General features: G+C 39.6%; 3 protein-coding genes across 12 annotated transcripts in view; 2 read left to right on the top strand and 1 right to left on the bottom strand.

Annotated features, from left to right (window-relative positions):
• The window catches only part of sgtb (small glutamine rich tetratricopeptide repeat co-chaperone beta), a 29,279-nt gene extending 8,866 nt beyond the window's left edge, over positions 1–20,413 (bottom strand). For 2 of the 4 annotated variants that reach the window (XM_047372310.1, XM_047372313.1), the window contains exon 1: positions 5,326–5,462. The gene's annotated coding sequence lies outside the window, so the exon portion shown is untranslated. Of the gene's footprint in view, positions 1–4,857; positions 4,883–5,325; positions 5,463–20,288 lie in introns of those variants that run through there. The other 2 variants (XM_047372311.1, XM_047372312.1) reach the window with 2 other exon arrangements.
• nln (neurolysin (metallopeptidase M3 family)) lies at positions 5,326–19,507 on the top strand. Of its 3 annotated transcripts, none has more exons than XM_047372302.1 (13): positions 5,406–5,497; positions 7,852–8,102; positions 9,702–9,850; positions 9,987–10,091; positions 11,563–11,665; positions 11,744–11,904; positions 12,162–12,297; positions 15,278–15,644; positions 15,742–15,943; positions 16,060–16,246; positions 16,329–16,457; positions 19,085–19,221; positions 19,309–19,507. In XM_047372302.1, the coding sequence occupies exons 2-13, from the start codon at positions 7,874–7,876 to the stop codon at positions 19,459–19,461; spliced, it is 2,058 nt and encodes a 685-aa protein (XP_047228258.1). In that variant the 5' UTR covers positions 5,406–5,497; positions 7,852–7,873; the 3' UTR covers positions 19,462–19,507. The 3 variants fall into 3 exon arrangements, with proteins under 3 accessions (XP_047228259.1, XP_047228258.1, XP_047228257.1); XM_047372301.1 differs by having other exon boundaries at positions 5,421–5,584; XM_047372303.1 differs by lacking the exon at positions 7,852–8,102 and having other exon boundaries at positions 5,326–5,497.
• Positions 20,409–22,592, top strand: part of erbin (erbb2 interacting protein) — a 70,868-nt gene continuing 68,684 nt past the window's right edge. For 2 of the 5 annotated variants that reach the window (XM_047372300.1, XM_047372299.1), the window contains exon 1: positions 20,708–20,843. The gene's annotated coding sequence lies outside the window, so the exon portion shown is untranslated. Of the gene's footprint in view, positions 20,844–22,592 lie in introns of all 5 variants that reach the window. The other 3 variants (XM_047372297.1, XM_047372295.1, XM_047372298.1) reach the window with 3 other exon arrangements.

The raw sequence follows: 22,592 nt of genomic DNA, 5'->3' as shown, positions 1-22,592 counted from the left end.
TCAATTAAAGCAAGATAGAGAGAAGAGATGAAGAGAGACGGATGAAATAATGATACACTGGACATCCGACACACACAGAACCAGTTGGACTGACCAAGCCTGGATCAACTTGGTTAAAATTCGGGTTGCATTGTTTTATTCACCAAAACGTTCATTAATTCTTTTAGCAAGATCATTTTCAGAATTCCTTAAGATTCGACTATGAAATCCAAAGAGAGGAACTGCAGAACCTCCCACACCTGTGCCAAGATGAAAACAGCCCATGTTTCCTTGGAGAGAAAACCTTGAGGCTGGGTCGACCTATTTTTTCGAAGAGATTTTTCGTCCACTCAATGGAAGAGTGTGAGATTCAAAACCATAGGTCAACGGACCCGGTCCAGTTCACTGAAAGGGGACACAAGACCCAAAGCTAAGAGTAAGGTGTTTCATCAGTTTTTTTTTCATGCTGTTTTCAGGCATCAGAAACTGCTGGACCTGAAAGACCTTCCTCTGGTGAATTCTTCATATCTTTTGCAGACGTTCCCCAAAGTTAAGTCAATCATATAGAAATCCCGTATATGTGTGTAAACCGACCATTTGATAAAATGTAATGTTTTACAAGCTAAAGAAAACCTAATCATTCATTCTTCAACCCTTTCAGAATCACTTAGAAGTTATATTTGTTTGTTTAGGTCTTGTTAATTAATTAATCAATATATATTAGTGTAATTTCTTATGATTTTAACTCTGAGAATAAATATTTTATTTTAAATTCCATTTTAGATATCTGGAATAGGTTTTGCTTTTAAATATCGAACATTAAACTTATGACATGAACCAATGGGATTACAGATATCTAAAATGTGTTTTTCCTTGTCAAGATTAAGTTTCAGACGTTCACAGTCTATGTTCTGGATAGGGAGAATGTACTTGTGGATATCAGGAGGTAAACATGTGATGCATAAATGGGAAAGGTGATTTCAGAAATGTTAATAGTAGACACAACAAATGACTACCTAAAATGTTTATTTTGACCACGGAGAATGGTATTATGGATATCTGCTCTGTGGATTCTGTCAGTTATATCATAAAATGGTTTTCCATATATGTCATAAAGTCTTGCAAAGAATTGAGTGTCACTCTAAGGAACATTTCACTGAAAAATCCTAGAGGAAAACTTTGCCTAAAATCTAAAGAAAATATCAATGTGACTGAACAGTAAAATGTAATAAGCTGTCTAAATAAGGACACCTGTTGATTTTTCAGTGTGCTTGAAACGTTATTAGGGTTTGGACAGGATCAAATGTGCTTCCCAAACTTGTGTTTCAAAGTTTTTGCATATGCTAAATTTGGACAGAATAAATTGGCTAAATAAAAATCAGTCGAAATTTAGCATAGTTTTCAATTTGTATTTCTGGGCTAAATAGGGATAAAAAGTTGGCAAGGTTGGCCAACCTGAAATAGCTGTAATAAAGAAGTTCAGAGATGTGTGATTGGATTGTAAACTTCAGGCAGATCTGTATTATTTCATGTATTGTAGACCAGGTAAACCAGTTAATACGCACATATTAAACTGGTAACCTGTCCACAGTGTAAGGTGGTGACTGCTGGGATAGGCTCAAGCCCCCTGAGACCTCAGTAGGATTACGTTCATACTACTTATGAAAACCAGACCTTTTTGTAATTTAGATTATGTATTAAGGCTGCACGGTGGTGCAGTTGGTAGCACTGTTGCCTTACAGCAAGAAGGTCTTGGGTTCAAATCCTGGCCGGGTGTCTTTCTGCATGGAGTTTGCATGTTCTCCCCGTGCATGCGTGGGTTCTCACCGGGTACTCCAGCTTCCTCCCACAGTCCAAAAACATGCCTGTTAGGTTAATTGGTCACTCTCAATTGCCCTTAGGTGTATGAATGAGTGTGTGCGTGGTTGTTTATGTGTTGCCCTGCGATGGACTGGTGACCTGTCCAGGGTGTACCCTGCCTCTCGCCCATAGACTGCTGGAGATAGGCACCAGCTTCCCTGTGACCCACTATGGAATGAGTGGTAGAAAATGAATGACCGACATTTTGTATTATAGAGTATGTATTTTTCTTATGTGTTTGTTGACTGTTCTAGGAGTTGAAATCTACTAAATGCAAAAGTCTTTGGCTATTAAATATTTCTTTATATTTTGCATCCAAAAAGCCAGACTTTATGTTATATTTTGAACTAGTGATGTCTAAAGGTTTACTAGGCTAACATCTGAAAGCAGCTCTCTATACTTTGGGTACGTTTTTTGTATTTCGTATGATAAATTCCTGTTTGTAACCTGGTTATTATGCAAGCATACTGTGCTTTGTAAAAGTAGACATACGTCTTGAAGTTTTTAACATTTTGTGAGATTAAAACCACAAACCTAAGTGTATTCTGTAGAGATTGTATGTGTTAGATCACCAATGTTAATTTAAAGGTGACAGCTTATTTTTACAAACAAATATCTGAAGTGTGGTGTAGATTTGTCTCCTGGAGTCAATACTTAGAACTACCTTTTGTTGAAATTTGATGTAAGTACTATGGGAATTTATTTACCAGTTTTGTATATAGAGACTGAAATTGTAGCCCATCCTTCTTTGCAACTTAGCCCAAACTCAGTCAGATTGGACAGAGAGTGTGAGTGAACAGCATTTTTCAGGTCTTGTCTACAGATTCTCAACTTTAGGTCTGGACTTTGACTTTCATTATACAACATGAATAAGCTTAAATCAAAACCATTCTTTTTTATGTTTGGTTGTATGTTTAGAGTTGTTCTCCTGTTGGAATTTGAACCCCAACCTCAATCTCATTTTTCTGCAGCCTCCAACATGGTTTCTCTTTGGATTAGCCCATAATTAACTGTATCTATCTCTGTCCCTATTGAAGAAAATCCTCCAAACAACATGATACTACCACCATCATGTTTCTCCCACTTGAGCAACAGATATCTGAAGCTCCTCCAAAGTTACCATGGGCATATTGTCCACTTCTCTGATTTATGCTCATCTTTGATCCTCATGATGCAGTTTGTTCACTAATCTTCACTAACAAACCTCCAAGGCCTTTGCAGAACAGCTGGGTTAATACTTAGATTAAATTACAAAAAGATTAAATATATTTATTAATTTCTTTACTTGTTACTAAAATATGTTTCCCTGGATTTTATTTAGGGATTTCTTTGTAAAGGGGGCAGAATAGAAATGCACATCAGGTTTATTGATGTTTCTTATTGAAAAAAATAAAAACCATGTCAGTTGCCTTTACAATAATGTATGTTGTGTTGGTCTTTTACATAAAGTCCCAAAAAATGCAACGTTTGTGGTTGTAATGTGACAAAATATGAAAAAGTTAAATGTATATAATTTTGCAAGACACTGTACATAAAGTGTCTCACTCAATAATTAACTGGTTTTGTGTCTTATTTCGAGAAACTCCGATAGCTTTCCTGTTTTCCTGGGAACGCATAAAGAAATGAAGGGGGTTTCTTGAAATGTACTGTAAACTGTTATTAGTGCGTAATATTAGTGAGCAGGGGCCAAGTCCTGTTGGAAAATAAAATCAGCATCAGAAGGAAGCACGAAGTGTTCTAAATTGTCCTGGTAGATGGCTGGATTGATTGAGGACTTCAGAACACACAGCAGACCAACACCAGTAGATGACATGGCACCCCAAATCATCACTGATGTGGAAACGTCACACTAGACTTCTTCAAGCAAAGTGTATTCAGTGCCTCTCCATTCTTCCTCCTCCTTGGAGCTTGATTTCCAAATGAAATGCAAACTTCACTTTCCTCTGAAAAGAGAACCTTGGACCACTGAGCAACAGTCCTGTTCTTATTTTCTTTAGCCCAGGTAAGATGCTTCTGACAATGTTTTTAGTTCAGGAGTGACTTGACACGAGAAATGTAACATTTGTCCCACATGTGTAGGATTTGTCTGTGTGTGGTGGCTCTTAATGCGCTGACTCCAGTTCACCCCTTGTGAAGTTCTCCCAAATTCCTGAATGTATTTTGCTAGACAATCCTCTCAAGGCTTTGGTTATCCCTGTTACTGGTGCACCTTTTCTACCACACTTTTTTCTTCCACTCAACTTTTTATGAATGTGCTTGGATAGGGCACTCTGTGAACAGCCAGCTTCTTTAGCATTGACCTTTTGTGGCTTACCCTCTGTGTGGAGGGGGTCAATTGCTGTCTTCTGGATATCTGTCATGTCAGCAGTCGTTCCTATGATTGTGTACGCATTTTTAAATTTGTGAAATGTAATATTCTAATTTTGTGAGGCAATGATTTTTATGTTTCATTATCTGAAAGCCATAATGTTAAAAATTACAAGAAAAAAGGTTCGGAATATTTCACTCTATGTGTAATAAATCTATATATGAGTTTCACTTTCTGGGATGAAGCAAAAACTTTTTCACAATATTCAAATTTTCTTAGATGTAGGCTACCTGTATGTTATCAGAAACACCAAGGGCGAATAAACCATTCATAATGCTGTGTTCCTAAATCCTTTACAGTCTGTGCTGACAGCACTAATAAAAGCCTCATACAAAGGTAGCAACATATGAGGCTGACAGAAGGCTAACTGCCTTACTGATTCAGCCGACCATGTTATCTTTCATCGCTCACAATCAAATAAAGCAAAGATACTGGTGTTGCGTGCAGTCCTTGTTTCCAAGACAACTCATTGCATAATTCAGACATATTCATTCTCGTTGCATTCACACATTGGCTGCAGTTCAAGACTGCTTCCCCTACGTCTGATGACCTGATAATCGGTGCAGCAGGGGCAACAAGGAGACCCGGAACTGTTACGTATTTGCCTGCATGCTGAAAGTAAGCAGCAGAAACAAACAAACAAACACTACCTCACATCTCCATCACGTGCTGATGCCATGCGCTGTTCTGTTCATTCTGGTCTGGCTGGCACAGCCACTCCTCCCACTGTGTGTGTGTGTGTGTGTGTGTGTGTGTGTGTTGACACACAGCGAGGCTACATGCAGTGATGCAGGAGCTGTGATGTAAGACCGTTACGGGGGCGCAGAGGTGTTTTGATTAATCGTCCACACTTTATGCTGTTTAAAGCACATTTAACAACCCAGCCAGACTATGACACGCAAGCGGGCGTTGGCTGCTTTAAACAGCCTAATCCGACTACAATGCTGTGCAGCCTGAGTGATGCTGCAGGCTGAAACCAACACAATTCTCTGATAAGGAGCCGGGAAAACACCTCGAACTGAGGAAACATCCCAGCCAAACATCAGCTATTAACCCCATTTATCCATAACACTACATTAAAGGGTAATGATCGATGTCCCCCCCTGCCGCCCACCTACCTGAGCTCCTCAGATGTCTGCTGCCACCGCGTCATGGGGACACAGCGAGCGTATCCTTCCCAGCGCATGCGCTCTGGCTACGGAAATAAGAGGTTCTACACATGCGGAAAGAGCATCGCCATCGACAGACAGGAGCGCAGCTGCTGGGACGGCTGGGATTGTAGTAGTGACAGTAAGACTGGAGGAAGCTGCCTTTTCTGCTAAACGCATGAGAATCCGGCATGTGTGCGTTAGTTGTAGTGTGCAGAACGCTTTGCAGGTATGCTGAACATCTGCTCCTGTAAATCTGGTTGTTCAACATGTGTGCGGCACTTTACAGGATTACAGCTTCATATGCTTACATGGGCTTGTTAAACATGAGAAAAAGTGGAGGAGGTTTTGCTCCTGACCGTTAAATCTGCTCGTGAACTTTCAGCTGTTGTTTGAAAACTGACTGACAGTTATTCCACCCTGTTAATACCTTAGGGTGAAGGGATCCCACTGCTGTGCCATGACATGAAACGTTACACTGACGGCTGGACATAGGAAAGGTTTCTAACTAGCATGGAAAGAATGCAGAGCAGTCTTGACAGTGGGATCATTAGGGGAAAGTCAGCAAATGCTTTAGTGACACCTCTAATGCTGCATGGTTGTTGTTTTTAAGTTGCAAGGAAACATTGATTACGGTAAATTACAACAAAAATCACACAATGTGTTGAAAATATAGGGATGATGATTAGGACTTGTTTTGCAGCTACAGGACCTTGGCAGGCTTGCAGTCGACCATGAAGTCCAGAGTCAATTGTGAGGGCATCTGTGTAACAGCTGAACCTTGGACCAAACTGGGTCATAAAGAAGACTATTACTTCAAATTACTTCTGCTAAGGAGGGTTCTTCATCCTATTGGTGGCAGACCTAGTTTGTCCACATTCTGCTCTGGCTTACTTTTGGTTTAATTAAAACTAGTGAAATAAATTGGAAGAGGATAAAATGCTGTGTTGCAGTTCATTTGACTGTAATGTTTTAAAAAGACTTCACCTTAAAAGGTCCAGGATTATTTTGACATTGACTGTAGACTACAGTGGATATTCTGCAGTAAAATCAGACCAAGACATTCGCACAACATATCAGAGCCACTGGAGCCTCTAAAAATGTGGGTCAAGCATTCAGGCTTGTAGCATGCTCCCAGTTTAACTTGTCAGGAATAGCATAAAAATCACTTGGGACAACATATGTTCTTTCCACTTCCACCAGATTTTCCAGACACATTTATCTTTGCTTTTCCGTGTTTGATTACTGCAACCCGCTGCTATATATTTTTAAGTGCCTGATTTTGACTGTTACATTAACACATGATTGCAGTTATTGGAGTAAATCACTCTCTGTTATGCATTTTGATAATTTCCCTTTGACAGCTGACAGTCGGCATCATCGTGCGTTTACAGACCTGTCTGGTGGAAGAATGAAACTTCTTTTGCTAGATGAAACTGAATACACTGGCATTGATTTTATCAAAAGATTGGATGTTGCTTAACTGAAGCATGCACGGCTAGAAATATGGAATACTTTATACGTGCAATTTAGCTAAAAGCAGTTACATTACTTCGATGTATTTAGTTCGGAGTTAGTGTAATAGTTGTGCATACACAAAATAGTGCATTAGGTATAGATACATTTTTTTTTTCAAATAAAGATCTGAAAAGTGTGTTATGTATTTGTATTTAGTCCCGTTTTACAGCAAATTTAATATGTAAGCTAACAACACATGGCCGTTCGCCTCAACTGGGAAAGAGAGTATTAACAAAAGACACAACCAAAACACCCGTGGTAACTCTGTGGGAGCTGCAGAGATACCCAACTGAGGTGCATTAATCTGTTTGGGGGACAATTATTAGCTGTGAACTCCAGCAATCTGGTCTTTATGGAAGAGTGATAAAAGGAAAGCCAACGGGTCCAGTTCACAGTTTGTCTCAAGTCAAGACCAAAATGTAACTTTCTGGTCTAAATTTAAAATGTTATGTAAGGCATTACTGCACCCTGACACACAATCCTTTTGTTGAAATATGGTGGTGGCAGCATCATGCTGTATGGATGCGATTCTTTCACAAGGACATAAAAGCCAGTCAGCATTGATAAGAAAATTGATGGTGTTAAATGCAGGGCAATCCAGCAAAAAACAAAACAGTTAGAATCTCTAAATGACTGACTGTGGTGGAGATTCACCTTCTAGCGAGACAAGGACCCTAAACATAGAGCCAGAGTTATTATGGAATGTTTTCGCTCAAAATATATTTATGTTAGAATGGATCAGTCAAAGTCCAGACCAAAATCTGAGAATCTTTGGTAAGACTTCAAAATTCCTGTTTACAAAAAATGTTGACTACTTCTTTTTTTCGGCCTATCACATCAAAACCCAGCAACACAACCACAACCTTCCAAGTGTATAAGATGAAAAAGTTCTGATATGCACTGTGTATTTATTTTTAAACAGCATTCAGAAGACTTCTACCACATAGTTAAAATGGACTGTTAACTGTTTTTCCCCAGGTTCTCTGTACATCGCCTGAGAATGAAGATCCCACAGGGGTCTGTGATATCGACCAGAGACTGCTCTCAGGCTGGAAATGGCAGGAACCCACTGAGATGGGATCTTTGCCCAGATGAGATCAGGACTATGACAGACAGCTTGATAGCTAGAGTAAAGAAGGTCTACGATGATGTTGGAGCTCTGCAAATAGAAAGTGTCTCTGTTGAAAACACACTGGAAGCCTTGGCTAATGCTAAACTGGATTATGCATGTGAGTGTGAAGCATGAGTAAGGTGAATTGCTTTTGCTAAGAAAGTCTTTTAAAGAACCAACTTTGAATTCATCCTGCCAACAAATTCTCTGTAATCACCGGCAGTCAAGTAGAAAAGGAGCTTAATGTTGCTGTCAATACAGTTAAGTGGAAAACTAAGCCCAACCCGTGCTGTTTCCATTTGATTTAAGAGTCAAAGCAGCAGCCAGGTGCTGCTAATCGAATGCGCATGATTCCTTCATTCTAAACCGACACTAACCAACACTATAAAAAACAGAGTTTTGGCAGGAAAGGCATCAGCAATGACCTTAAAGAAGCGGCTGATGGTGCCCATCATTCTGGAAAGGGTTACAAGACCAGTTCCCAATAAAGTCCATCATTCTACATTGAGTGGAAGTTACAAACATTTAAAACAGTTTCCAATCTTCCCAGGGATGGACATCTTAAAACATTTACCCCAAGGTCAGACTTGGCAGTGTTTAGAGAATCATAGATTATAAGCGCCCCATCTTAGATTCTAAGGACTCAGTTAGAATGTTCAATGTCAAAGTTAATGACAGTATACTTATTAAAAAAAGGTTTGGTTGGGTTGCAAGAAGAAATCTTCTCTCTAAAAAATATGTAAGCATGACTTAAGTTTGAAAGGTTGCATTTAAGTGAACCTCAAGCCCTCTGAGACAATGTTCTTTGGAAAGACAAGACCAAAGTAGAAATTATTAACCATAGTGGGAAAAAAAACAAAAACAGCCTATTAGCAAAACAGCTCCTACCAACTGTCTAACATGGTGGTGGAGGAGTGATGATTGGGGTGTTTTGTTGTCTTGCTGTTACCGAACCTAGACAAATTTGGTTGATCAGCACAATCATGAACTGCTCGGGTTACCCAAGTATTATAGTGAGGTGTAAATCCATCAGTTTGACAGCTAAAGCTTTGCTCAAACTGGGTCACCCAAAGGACATCCCTAACGCAGCAACTAAGGTACAAGAGCATGGCTGAAAAAGAATAGAATCAAGGTGTTGCAGTGGCCATGTTAAGGTTTAAACTTCAAAAGGGTTAGAAAATGTTGGAATGGGACCTTAAGGAAGCTGTGGATTAATAAATGCATGCAACTCTCAAAGAACTCAAGTGATTATATGAAGTGGAGTCTGGGTAAAACCTTCTCCTCAGAGAGAGACTGAAAATCTCATAGACTGAAAACTACTGTATGAACAAAAACTGCTGAGAGTTTTTGCTGCTTGAGGTGGTTGTACAAGCTATTAAATCTTAGTGTACTTAGCTTTTTCTGTGACTATACAGTATTAAAAGTAATGGAGACTTTCTCATGTCTGAATCTAGACCATGTGTTAATTAAAGGTCAGTTTTTGCTCACAAAATGTAAAAAATACATCAGCAACCCATAGTTTTACAGCTGGGGGTATCATGAATTAATTAATTCATGATTAATCTTGTGCTTTAACTCACTGAACATTTAGAAAGCCAAAAAAAAAAAAGATTACCACGTGGACTAAATCATTGTTAGTTGTTGACTTTTCTTCAGATTTGTCCACAAAATGCTTGCAGTTCTCAGTGGTTCCTTTATGTTTCATCCACTCTCCCAGCATCGCGCCACGTACTTGACTTCCCCCAGTATGTTTTTCCCAATAAGGAGGTCCGATCGGCGAGCACAGAGGCAGACAAGAAACTATCTGAGTTTGACGTGGAGATCAGCATGAGGGAAGACGTGTTCAAGCGTATAGTAGCCTTGCAGGTACGCTTCATGTCAGCCTTTTCATGCCAGGGGGGTGGGGTTGTTTAATCTAACCTTTGATGCCTGGAAATACTAAACTTTTTAGAATGGCCTTGAATCCACCAATAAGATGTTTGTGTGATGTATGTTTTGGCAGAAAAGGTTTCCAGACAATCCCGCTTCTGAAGAAAAGAGATTCTTAGACAGACTGGTTACATTGGGACAGAGGAAAGGATTGCACCTCTCCAAAGAGATACAGCAGGTAAACATTAATGATGAACATTTCATTCTACTCAGTAGGATTTAAGAAAAAACTAAAGTTACTTGTAATTTGGGAAAAAAACAGAAGACATACAAAATATACATTTGGTAAGACTAGTCAGAGTTTTAAATTCTTTCCAGGGAATCATTTGTTTCACTCTTAAAGCAGAATGCTGATATGGGCCATATAGGCAGTTGCTCAGGGCGGCATTAGAAAAGGAGAGGTAGCGCCTAAAATAAAAACTAGTTTATCTGAAAGTTGTGCCCTGGAAAAGTAATCGTTTACTTTTCTCCATGTGCAGTCAACGGGGAGCTGGTGCCCCCTGCTGGATGCTGAGAATAAGGAGACTAGGTTATGTGTTTTGTGCAAAACTACACTACGTTTTATCCTGCCAGAGCCTTAAAATAACTCTTTGACTTTGTGCAAAAACTGCTCACAACATGCGCCAACACATGCGCTTTCACAGGTTTGTACAGCGGAGTTCATCCACTTAATCCAAGGCAGATTGATCTCTGCTTAGATGACCCGATGCAGTGCTCCACTGTGGCTCATGATCAAAATAGATCTCCTCCTGAAAGGTTCTGCTGTCCTGAAACCCCAGCATGGACAGCTCTTCCACTCGTATTGCCTTTGGAGCACCAGGCTTCCCTCCTTTAAATGTTGTATTAAATTTTGGCATAACTTCATAGTGACATGAAACATGAATCTGACAGCCACTTATCATTCTACATAAAAAAATCGGTTTGATCCAGGGAACCCTTACCTCCTGCCCACATTTACACATGAGAGATGTGGATCTCCTCAGTTGTTGGTCGTGATATCGATGTAGGCTTAATTAATGTTCTGTGTAAATGTTCAGTAATTAATCACACATACAGGTCAGATTCATAATGTACATTAAACACCATTTCATGAAATCTGGCTTTTAAAAATATTTCCCATTTTTGAAGCTACAGATTTTTTTTATGATTTCTTTTAGTTTCTAGTTAAATATATTTTATATTGCTAAAGATCATTTTGGACTTGGATGGACTAATAATTTCACCACTTGATTTTCTCTGCTGCACTGCAAGTCCACATTGATTTAAATTTACTATAAATGATCTAAGACCTGCTGTGGGATTTTGTCATGTCCTACACTCTGGTCCAGAATGATAAATTAGTGCAGACATGAAAATAGACCCATTTTTCAGCTGCACACACATTTGATAAATGAGGGTCTTTGTGAAGTTCAATTTGAGGTCCAAATATATTGCAATTTCTTGCAGTGAAGGCTTTCTTATATTTAACCTTGTTTGGTATACATTATGTTATCTCCTATTGTTTTATTTTAGTTCATAATAATAAAAGGTATTGTTTTTGGTGAGATAAGATGCTTTAGATATTGTATTTGTGGATCCATTGATTGTTCATATGAAGTCTGAATTTGTGGCACAACATTCTTGCCATGTCCTTCTTCATTTATCCCAAGGAAGTAAAAAGAACCTCCAAGCTAATCAGTGAGCTGTCCATAGAGTTCAACAGGAATCTGAACGAGGACAATACATTCCTCGTTTTTTCTGAGCATGAACTAGGTAAGCTTGTTTGCTTGAATCACTGCCTGATGCGGAAATGCTCAAAAGGTTCACTCTCGTTTTGTTCATCTTTTGAAGGAGGGCTCACTGATAGCTATCTCAATGGTCTAGAGAAGACAGCAGAGGGGAAGTATAAGGTGACACTGGAATATCCCAATTACTACCCCGTGATGAAGAGGTGTCACAATCCTGAGACCCGGCGGAAGATGGAAACGGCTTTTCACAGCAGGTGCAAACAGGTGAGTTCTGCTATTTATGACAATAGTGCAGCAAGTACAATGTTGAAATCTCTACCTCTTATTACTTTTGTATTTTGCTTACGAAGAATACCATTCTCCTCCTTAAAGGGGTGATTTAGATTTTTTTTCAAAGTGGGGTTCTGTTGAGAGATTATGAGCAGGTAAAAAGGTTACCTGTTGCAGAACACTGTCTTATCTTCATTTTTTTTTTATAATTAGTTGTTTTTTTTAAGATCTTGCCTTTCTTTTTTCTCCAGGTGAACACGGCAATCCTTGAACAGCTAATCCAACACAGGGCAAAGGTGGCAGACTTACTTGGTTACAGCAGCCACGCAAACTATGTGCTGGAGATTAACATGGCTAAACATGCAAGCAATGTGTCCGATTTTATAGGTACGAGTCGTCTGACACTTCGACCATACACAAGCAGACATGATGTAATTTATGTGGTTTGCAGGCTGCAAAGAGGGTCCTCCAGTGTATGCCGTACCTCATTGCTTCTATTCAGCAGAAATACAGCAGTGTTATTGTCAAGAAAATGACCACACCACTGACATTGCTTTTCTGCTTCAGTTGAACACCCTACAGTCCTTCGCTGCATCACTAGCACGGTCACATGCAAGGGAGGTTTATACATTTCATCAAGAAGACAATTCAAAGTGCTTTATCTGACGGAAATACCACATGGCCAACCCCCTCCCCTCCCGATAATGATATGTTAAAAAAATCCCAAACGTCGGCAGATACAGATGTTAATGTTGATATATCATCCATCCCTAAACAGATATATTATGTACAGAAGTCTAAACATTGTGCCTGACATTTGTATTAAATGTAAAGATTAGGTCAGGCCAGGATTTTTAAGTAATGAGGATGAGTTGACAAGAACAGGCTCATGTTTAAAGCACAGCCACATTGTTGTCATAGGGGCCTTTGGAGATTACCAGGAGATAACCCAATAGCACTTGTTTGCCTAATTGAGTCCAGTTGCTACCCAGTCGATGCCTCGAGCTCCAGGATCTGGGAATGAGACTGCATCAAATTGCGTCTCCAGAGAAAAGGACTTACTGACTGCGACAGTGGGGAGAAACTGGTTTCCACACCACTGTTATCCAATGAAATTAATACATGTGCAAGGATGTTTATTTTAGATCTTTAAAAAGCTCTCATATCTAAACAATATTTGTTATATATATCCTCAATGACTATAGACCTGTTGCCCTGACATCTCACATCATGAAGGTCCTAGAGAGACTCCTGTTGGCCCACCTGAGTAAGCAAACAATGAACCATCAGGACCCCCTTCAGTTTGCTTATCGCTGTGGAGTTGGAGTTGAAGATGCCATCATACACCTGCTTCAACAAACCCACTGTCATCTGGACAAAGCCAGCAGCACTGTGAGGATCATGTTCTTTGATTTCTCCAGTACATTTAATACAATCCAACCTGATTTACTTTGTCAGAAACTCCAGAGGACTCAGGTGGAGGCCTCAACAATCTCCTGGATCAAAGACTACCTGACAAACAGACCACAGTTTGTGAGACTGAAGGGTTGTGAGTCTAACCAGGTAGTCAGCAGCACAGGAGCACCACAGGGGACGGTACTTTCACCATTCTTTTTCACTCTGTACACCTCAGACTTCCAGTAAAAGACAGACTCCTGTCATCTGCAGAAATACTCGTATGATTCTGTAGTCGTGGGGTGGATCAGAGATGGACAAGAAGCTGAGTACAGGGAGCTGGTGGACCACTTTGTGGCATGGTGTGGAAACAATCATCTCATGTTGAACGTGACTAAAACAAAGGAGATGATTGTAGATTTTAAGAGAAACAGGAATAAGTCAAACACTATTTCTATCATGGGAGAAGAAGTGGAGGTGGTGGAGGAGTATAAATACCTCGGTGTTCACCTGGACAACAGACTAGAGTGGAGATGCAACTGTGAAGCCATCTACAAGAAGGGACAGAGCAGACTGTACTTCTTGAGGAAGCTTAGGTCCTTTGGTGTTTGCAGCAAGATGCTGCATATCTTCTATAAGTCTGTTGTGGAAAGTGTGATCTCTTCTACCATCATCTCCTGGGGAAGCAGCATCAGAACCAGGGACTTAAAAAAGCTCAACAAGCTGATAAAGAAGGCTGGCTCTGTTCTGGGGACTCCTCTGGAACCTCTGGAGATCATTGTGGAAAGACGGATTCTTCATAAAATGAAGAACATTATGGAGAACTCTGAGCATCCTCTTCATGAGACTGTCCTACAGCAACAGAGTGTCTTCAGTCAGAGGCTTCTTCAGATCTGCTGTAAGACGGAGCGCTACAGGAGATCCTTCCTGCCCACAGCCATCAGCATCTACAACGGCTCTTTGAAGAAACCTACATAATATGAGCTATAACAACATTTAATTTCTCTTTGGGATTAATAAAGTATTTTTGAATTGAATTGAATTGAATTATAAAACTCCAAAAGCACAATTCTACTGATTTTATGTGGAATTCTATGAAAATCTATCAAAATAAGTTGACAAATATAAAGATATCTTGTACTCAGAAAACATCCGTACCTTATTGCATTTGATAGACTAGTCTGTGATATAGATGTTTATTGACTTAACATACTTTTGGTTTGTTTTTTATTCTAAATTGCATAGTTTGTAATTGATTAGTGATTGTAGTGAGAAATTAGCTCCCATTTGTTTTTCTAAGTTACAATTTAGAAACGGGTAAATATTTAAACAGGTTAATATAAGGCACGACAACCTCTCCCTTTCATTAGAAAAATAACCCTAAATTGCACAGTTAATCTGTAACATCCTACATTTGCTTTCTGCAATTGTGGCACCCCCACAGTTGGAGTTGTTGTCTCTACTTACTGAAAGGTTAGAAATCGTACCTTCTTTTAAAGGACCAATTTTATTTTTTAGAAATTGTAAAGTTAAACATTGAGATTTTAAAATGTCTCTAACAGCCTTATCTCAGATCAGCTTTATTGAACTACTAAAAGGAACTAGTTTTAAGTTCATTTCACACAGGATAAAACTGAATTAGTTGATGTTCACCACCTCAACATTTTGAGCAAGATTTACAGTCCCAACATGAACTAGTTCTTATTTTTTCAAAATTGGGATGTTTTAAACTTAATAAAGTTTAAAACTTTATTACTTTGTTGGTGGTGGTGATGATGACTACTTTAAATTATGTCAAACGTTTAGGGTTTTTCTTCATATGGTTTTTGCTCCACAAAAGACTTAGGGTACAAAAAAAAAGGATCAAAACAAACGTTATAGGAGACTGTTCCATTGACTGCTTGTAGTCCTGAGGATTTATCCTGCACTCATTAATGTCTCACAAACCGATTCCCTTTTCCATCTTTTTCAGATGCCTTCTATGAGAGACTAAAGCCCATTGGAATCAAGGAAAGAAAGTACATCCTTGCACTGAAGAAGAGGGAGTGCTTGATGAAGGGCTACCAGTTCGATGGGCAGATCAACGCCTGGGACTTGCCCTACTACATGAACCAAGTGGAGCAGTGCAAGTTTGCTGTGAACAAGGACAAACTGATTGAGTATTTCCCCCTCGAGGTGGTGACAGAAGGGCTGTTTGGCATCTACCAGGAGCTGCTGGGCCTCGCATTCGAAGAGGTTGAGTGTGCTCATGTTTGGCATGAAGATGTCAAACTTTACTCAGCCCGCGACACTGAGACGGGGGAGGAAATTGGACAATTCTACCTGGACTTGCATCCAAGGTAAAGATGTTGACAACATTATCATCTAAAAACGCTAAATTATCCTTATACTTTTAAACAATAGAACAAACTGGAACTTTATGTGCGTTTTCTTCAGGGAAGGGAAATATGGCCACGCTGCTTGCTTCGGCCTCCTGCCGGGCTGCAAAGGACCTGATGGGAAGCGCAGGCTTCCAGTGGCTGTTATGGTGGCTAACTTTACAAGGCCCAGAAAAGGCTGGCCCTCTCTCCTCCAACACCATGAAGTGGAGACATATTTTCATGAGTTTGGTCATGTGATGCATGAGCTCTGCTCTAAGGTGCGAATTCCACGATCAGATGTTTCAGCCTAGTTGCACGCTGTGTATTGTGTGGTTTTTTTTTTTGTTTTGTTCCAGGATAGAGGATGAACTTCTCTTGCGTTTGTTTGACTCAGACCACCTTTTCAGAATTCAGTGGTACTCTGGTGGAAACGGACTTTGTGGAAGTGCCATCCCAGATGCTTGAGAACTGGGTTTGGGAAAAGGAGCCTCTAAGAAGGATGTCTGGCCACTACAAGGATGGGACGCCAGTCCCGGATGATTTGCTGGACAAACTGATTGCGTCCAGGGTAGCAAACACGGGTCAGACACTACGAACTATTTGAGATCTAAAGCTCTCTGTAACATGAATGCTTAGAGCCTCTGCCAATGTCGTTCTCTTTAGGTCTAATGAACCTGCGACAGGTTGTCCTCAGTAGAGTGGACCAGTACCTTCACTCCTGCCCAAGTGCAGATACAGCTGAGGTGTTTGCACAGCACTGCCAGGACATTCTTGGTGTTCCTGCTACACCTGGTCAGTTGTACTATCGACAGCTAGATTGTTAAAGTTATAGAGCCCCAGAATGGGCACTGATTACAGTTAACTTTAAAGCTGCACTTTACTTGAACAACCATGATTAAGATTATTTTGTTTAAAAATGTTAAGGATTTGTCTTACACTTGTAGATGAAATGCTGCTCTGTTGTCCTGACTGCGTTATAAAATTTAATGTACAAACAAAACAGGGAATCTACATCACCTTTTGTATAATGTTATGCGGGTGCTATTTTACCAAGTATGTTAAACCAATATACAATGCCAAGGAACACTAGTTGGACATCAATACATTGTCTATGCCTGCTTATCCACGCAGGGTCGCATGGGGGGGCTGGTGCCTATCTCCAGCTATTATTGGGCTCTTGGATAGGTTGCCAGTCCAATAGAGGGCAGCACAGAGGACAGCCATGCACACACACACACACACACACACACACACACACACACACACACCTAAGGGCAATTTAGAGTAACAAATTAACCTAGCCTGTGAGAAGAAGCCACACAAGCACACGGAGAACAAACAAATTCCCCCAGGCCAGGATTCGAACTCAGTATCTTTTTGCTGCAAGGCAACAGTGCTAACCAAGAAAATAGTTGCATACATGAGGTACAGTGCCTTGCAAAAAATGTATATACTTTACACATTTTGTCACATTACAACCACAAAACTCGATGTGCTTTATGGGATTTAAAATGACAGACCAGTCCAAAGAAGTGCATACATGTAAAGTGAAAGGAAAAGAATACATGTTCTTTAACTTTTTTTACTTAAAATCCATTGCCTAAGTCACCTAATCAGTTAACCACTTGTGTGTAATTTAATCCTAGTGCAAATCCAGCTGTTCTGTGTAGCCCTGAGAGGATTGTTAGGGAGCATTTAGTGATCAAACAGCAACACAAAGACCAAGGAACCAAAAAAGAAATAAAGAAAGAAATATAGCGTGGATCACAGCAGCCAATGGGTCCACTGTAACTCTGGGGGAGCTGCAGTGATCCACAGCTCAGGTAGGAGAATCTATTAATAGCACAAATATTAGTCGCGCACTCCACAAATCTTGCCTTTATGTAAGGGTGGCAAGAAAAATGCCATTGTCAAAAGATACCCATAATAAGCCTTGGACCAAAGTATAGCTTTTTGGCTTATATGCAAAACTTTGTGTTGCAGAAAAAGAATGTTGCACATCCCCACTCACACCATCCCCACAGTGAAACATGGTAGTGGGAGCATGATGCTGTGGGGCTGCTTTTCTTCAGCTGGGACAGGGAAGCTGGCTCAGATTCGATGGGAAGATGTATGGAGCAAAAAACTGAAAGATCCTAGAAGAAAATCTGTTAGGGGCTGTAATAGACTGAGAGTGGGGTGAAGGTTCAGCTTTCCACAGGACCAGAACCTTAAACATGAAGCCAATTTGACAAAGGAACAGCTTAGATCAGGGGGTCTCAACCTTCCCTCCTAGGGGGCCACTGTCCTTCAACTTTTAGATGTGTTCCTGGTCAAACACGCTTGATTCGAATAGTTACGTTTTAGATAATTAGACCTTGATTGCATGAGGAGTAGAGCCTCACGATATTAGTAAGCCTTGCGATGCTGATAAAGATAAAAAATATTGAGATTGATGATATCGGTTGCGATATTTGTCTATATATTTTCTTTTTTCCTCTTATTCTCATCTTTGCTTCCGGTGTGAGCGTCTGCTGCCTTGAGATTCTGTCCAACTGGCTAAATATTATATTAGCATGTAAAATGCAAGTTCATAACACTTGGAATCTATGAGCCAACAATTATTGCACTTAAAACACTCCTTCACATTTTTAATATTGCGCACACAATGACAAAATATTTATGATATATTTTGATTTGATTCAAGCGTGTTGAAATAGGTGCAAATTTAAACATTGCAGGGCACCAGTTTGAGACCTCTGGTTTAAATCAAGGCACATGCAGGTGTAAGAATGGCCTAGTCAAAGTCTAGACCTAAATCCAAGTTGGAATCTGTGGCAAGGGTTGAATGTTGATGTTTAAAGACACTTTTCTTCCAGTCTGAGTGAGCTTGAGTTATTATGTAAATGATAAAGGGCAAAAAATTCAGTTTGAAGGTGTTTAAGGCTGGTAGATATATCCCAAAGGACTTACAGCTGTAACCGCTACAATAGGTGGTTCTGCAAAGCATTGACCTTGGAGGACTGAATGAAAATGTTGTATTTGTAAAACATTTTGCTAATACTGCAATGATGATTGCATTGCATTCTCCTTTGTTAGTAAAAAAGTCTTTATGTAAAGAAATCACTGATAAAAGTTTATTTAAAGCACAGTTTGAAAACCTTGAAAGTAAGCTTTACTTTTAAGATTTCAAACTGTTGAGTCCCTTTCTTATCCTCTCTAATGTGGTCGTATTATTGTCAGCACATAGCAACAGGTGAAGGAAAACTTCCAAAATGGATTCCTGCTATGTCTTAAAGTTCTACTTTAGTCCCTAGTGGGGGGAAAAAACAGCCTCACCATCTGCCTCCAATGCATGTTATTATTTGTCTTATTCTGCAACAGGTAAATCGTACTTTTTTTGAATTTACGTCAACAAATACGTGTTGTGGTTTCTGCAGGCACCAATATGACAGCCAGTTTCAGCCACTTGGCTGGAGGATACGATGGTCAGTACTACAGCTATCTGTGGAGTGAAGTCTACTCAATGGACATTTTTTTCAGTCGTTTTAAAAAGGAAGGCATTATGAACCCAAAGGTTAGTTTGGTTGGTTAGATTGCTTCATTTACTTTGATTTGAACTTGATTTGTATTGCTTAAAATGTCTTCATTTGTGTCCCGTCAGGTTGGGAAAGAGTACAGAAGGGTGATTCTGGAAGCCGGAGGCTCTGTGGACGGGATGGACATGCTGAAGAGCTTCCTCAGACGTGAGCCACACCAGGATGCTTTCTTTCAGTGCAAAGGACTGACTACAGCTCAAGAAACAAAAACTGCATAAAAATGTGTCATTTTTATTATGTAATAAAAATATATGCTTAATTTTACTTCAGTGCAAGGAAACTGATTTAAATAATGGTTACAAAAAACGGGACAAGTTGTTGAAGATTGAGAGGATCATTAGATTTGGTGACAGAGCAGAATTTAGGAAGGAGCAGTCCAGAGATTTGGTGTCTTTCAGAGGTGGAGATGCTGATGTCAGACTAAATATGATAAGAATGTAACTGTTTAGCTATAATGTGCAGAAAAGAAAAGAAAATTCATACATACATACAAGTACAGCTCCAAAAATTAGAATATCGTGAAAAGTTTCAATTATTTTGTCACTCATTTCAGAAAGTGAACCTCATATTTAGATTTATTACATAGTGAATAATTTCAAGCTTTTATTTCTTGTCATTTTAATGTGAACGGCTTACAGATGATGTAGGTGTAATAATGTTTATTATACAAATTTATTCTCCTGGGTTGAGTGCAAAAGTTGCACAAGTTGTTTATCAGAGCCTAAATAACATTTAAGATTAACAGCAGGGGGCGCCAAAACACTACCGATGTTTAAAGTGTAACACATTGGTGCAAACACCTTTTGGGAAATATGATTTAAAACACGTCGTTTACAGCATGGTATGCACATCTACTGTGTTTAGTCTGCGTGGGTACGTATTGAGAAAGAAGGGATAAATTAGAGCCGATAGACGGGGATAATTACAAACACAGCCTAGGTGAGAGAGTGAAAGCATCATCTAAGCGGCTCGGCGTGAAGCTGGAAAATCGACTTCTGGCGGACAGCCGTCTCCTACATGTAAAGGTCGCGGAGAAGAAACTCACCTCCTCATCTGGGCTCTATCAGCCTCCATGTAGCTCCGAGCGACTGCTGAACAGCCGCGACTACGGCCAGTGATTAAACACAAGGAAATTATGACCGAAAACATCTGGGCGCGGCACGCTTTGAGGAAATTGTCTCGCTCAGCCGGAGGTCGTACGCGTTTTTTACCTTTTGTATTTCCTTACTGATTGTCGTGGACATTTTGGATTTTTTTTTTTATGTTTAGTGTCATTTATTCGCACCAGTTGCGGGTCGTGTCGCTGTGGTTCGCCTTTAACTGGTCTGACAGAGACTCATTGAGAGGGTAAACACTTAAAAGAGCGAAAACAGCTGAAGAACTTGAGGGCGGCTGGTTAAGGAAGAAATGTGCGCAGTGGGCCAGCTTCAAGTTGCTTTTTAAGTGGGCAGCACTAGCTAGCTGCTAACCCGAGGCGAACCGTACCTGAAACCTGCCAAGCTAGCCATTGCTGAATTCTTGAAAACATTTGTCGGACAATAGCAGCTTTTCCCACAACCTGGACACCAATAAATGACGGAAAGACTCGACGTGAATTCAGGTAAGTGTCTTTGTTTGCGCAAGTTATGGGGCCCCGTGCTAACATTACTGCTAGCTTCATCGTAGCGTTCTGTGGTCCCATTCTGATACAGTCCGACTTCAGTCTTCTGTATGAATTCAACCTCATTTAACCTTAAACTGTTTTTAAAAATATCGATATTGGTTGTAAAAAGTTTTGACAATGAACTTGGGCACATTTTTTTATCTAAAACAACCGTAGGTTTGGGTCTGTATTATTAATTGTCGCTACAACTTAATATCGGCAGTTGCTCCTTAGAGGTCCGAAAGTTCCACTGCTCAGTAAAGACGAGATACATTATAGGTAATGGTATTCATCAATAAAATAGAAACAAAATGCAATTTATTAAACGTGTAATTATTGTGATACTGTTTGTATCTTAAAGCAGTCGATTTATCTGAACTCAGACGCATAATTTGAGTTCAGGTGACCGTGTTGTCATCTTTTTAACCGATATTATATCTGTTAAGGCTTCAGAGGCCTTTCCAGATCTAATGTAAACAGAGCTATCGGCTGGTTCTCGCTATTGTTTCTGCCAATAATCCAAGAACTGATAACCATCTACAGGGGCAGCCACATTTATTGGAACCCCTGATAAAGATCTGTAAAATAAATTCATCTGTTATTGTAGTAGCAAGTACATTGATTCACCCCAATCATTAGTATTGCTGCTGTCAATACTTGCCAAATTGAAATATCTTGTGTAACATTTCACAGAGCTGGAACATACAAGGCAACGAGTCTTTGACCATACTTTTTTGCACAATCTTTTGGGAAAAATCTTGTGTCCTCCAGTGCTCTCTTCACCATCAGGTTGATTTTGTGCCTTGTGAACCATTTTTGTGTTTTGACTTATTAAAACACATTGATGACCCATTTTCAGTCCTGTGGTAGAGTCCACCATATCATCATGTAAAATCCGATGTTTTATTGAGTTTGTGATACCCAGCACCTTAACAGTGCTTTAGAAAGAGAAACAGGCCCACAGCATCACAGGTCCTCCACCATTCTCTACAGTGAACAAGAATAGCTTTTTGAAATATTAAGTAACAGGTTTAGTGTGTGGAGCCACATGATAACATTACTGCTTGCTGTTAGCTAGTCTTATTTATTAACTTTACCTGGTTTGGTGGACAAAAGTGCCAAGATTCAGTTAATAGTTTGAGCAGTTGTTACTCAAATTTGGTCCGTTGTGAATTAAAAATGAAAGCTGATGTAATGTTTGTTACATTTTCAATAGAGTTGTGCAGTAAAACAAACAATACATCTAAAGGGGCAATTTTATTTTCATTGAAATATTAATTATCCTCATGTTCAAATAATGCAAAATGCATGCATTTAGTAATATAATGTAGTAATGAACATTTTTTTTATATAATGACGTGTATTTCATGGAGTGTCGCATGTTTCATAAGCTCCTTTGCCATCTTGCTTTGTATTCTCAACACATCATACCTTTTGTACCTTTTGTATATTAAAAGCTGTCACTTTGTTAAATGTCATCCCCTCCAACAGTCATTAAACTAATAGTTGTAGCAGCAGCTTTGTCCTCATTGTTTCCACAGATTTGGATTAGTGTGCTGTACAATCAGTTTATAGGCATTTTTATCCTCTCTCTATATACCAACATTACTGCTGTATTGGTGTTTCAGAGCTACGATAGTGGCTAAGATTGTCTAACTTAATAAAAGAAAAAGCAAAAAACATGCAGGGAAAACATGTGGGAACTTT

Source organism: Girardinichthys multiradiatus, chromosome 8, assembly GCF_021462225.1.
Source record: "Girardinichthys multiradiatus isolate DD_20200921_A chromosome 8, DD_fGirMul_XY1, whole genome shotgun sequence".
Lineage (NCBI taxonomy): Eukaryota > Metazoa > Chordata > Actinopteri > Cyprinodontiformes > Goodeidae > Girardinichthys > Girardinichthys multiradiatus.
The sequence above is the reverse complement of the archived record's forward strand: the minus strand, read 5'-3'. Positions and strand labels throughout refer to the sequence as shown.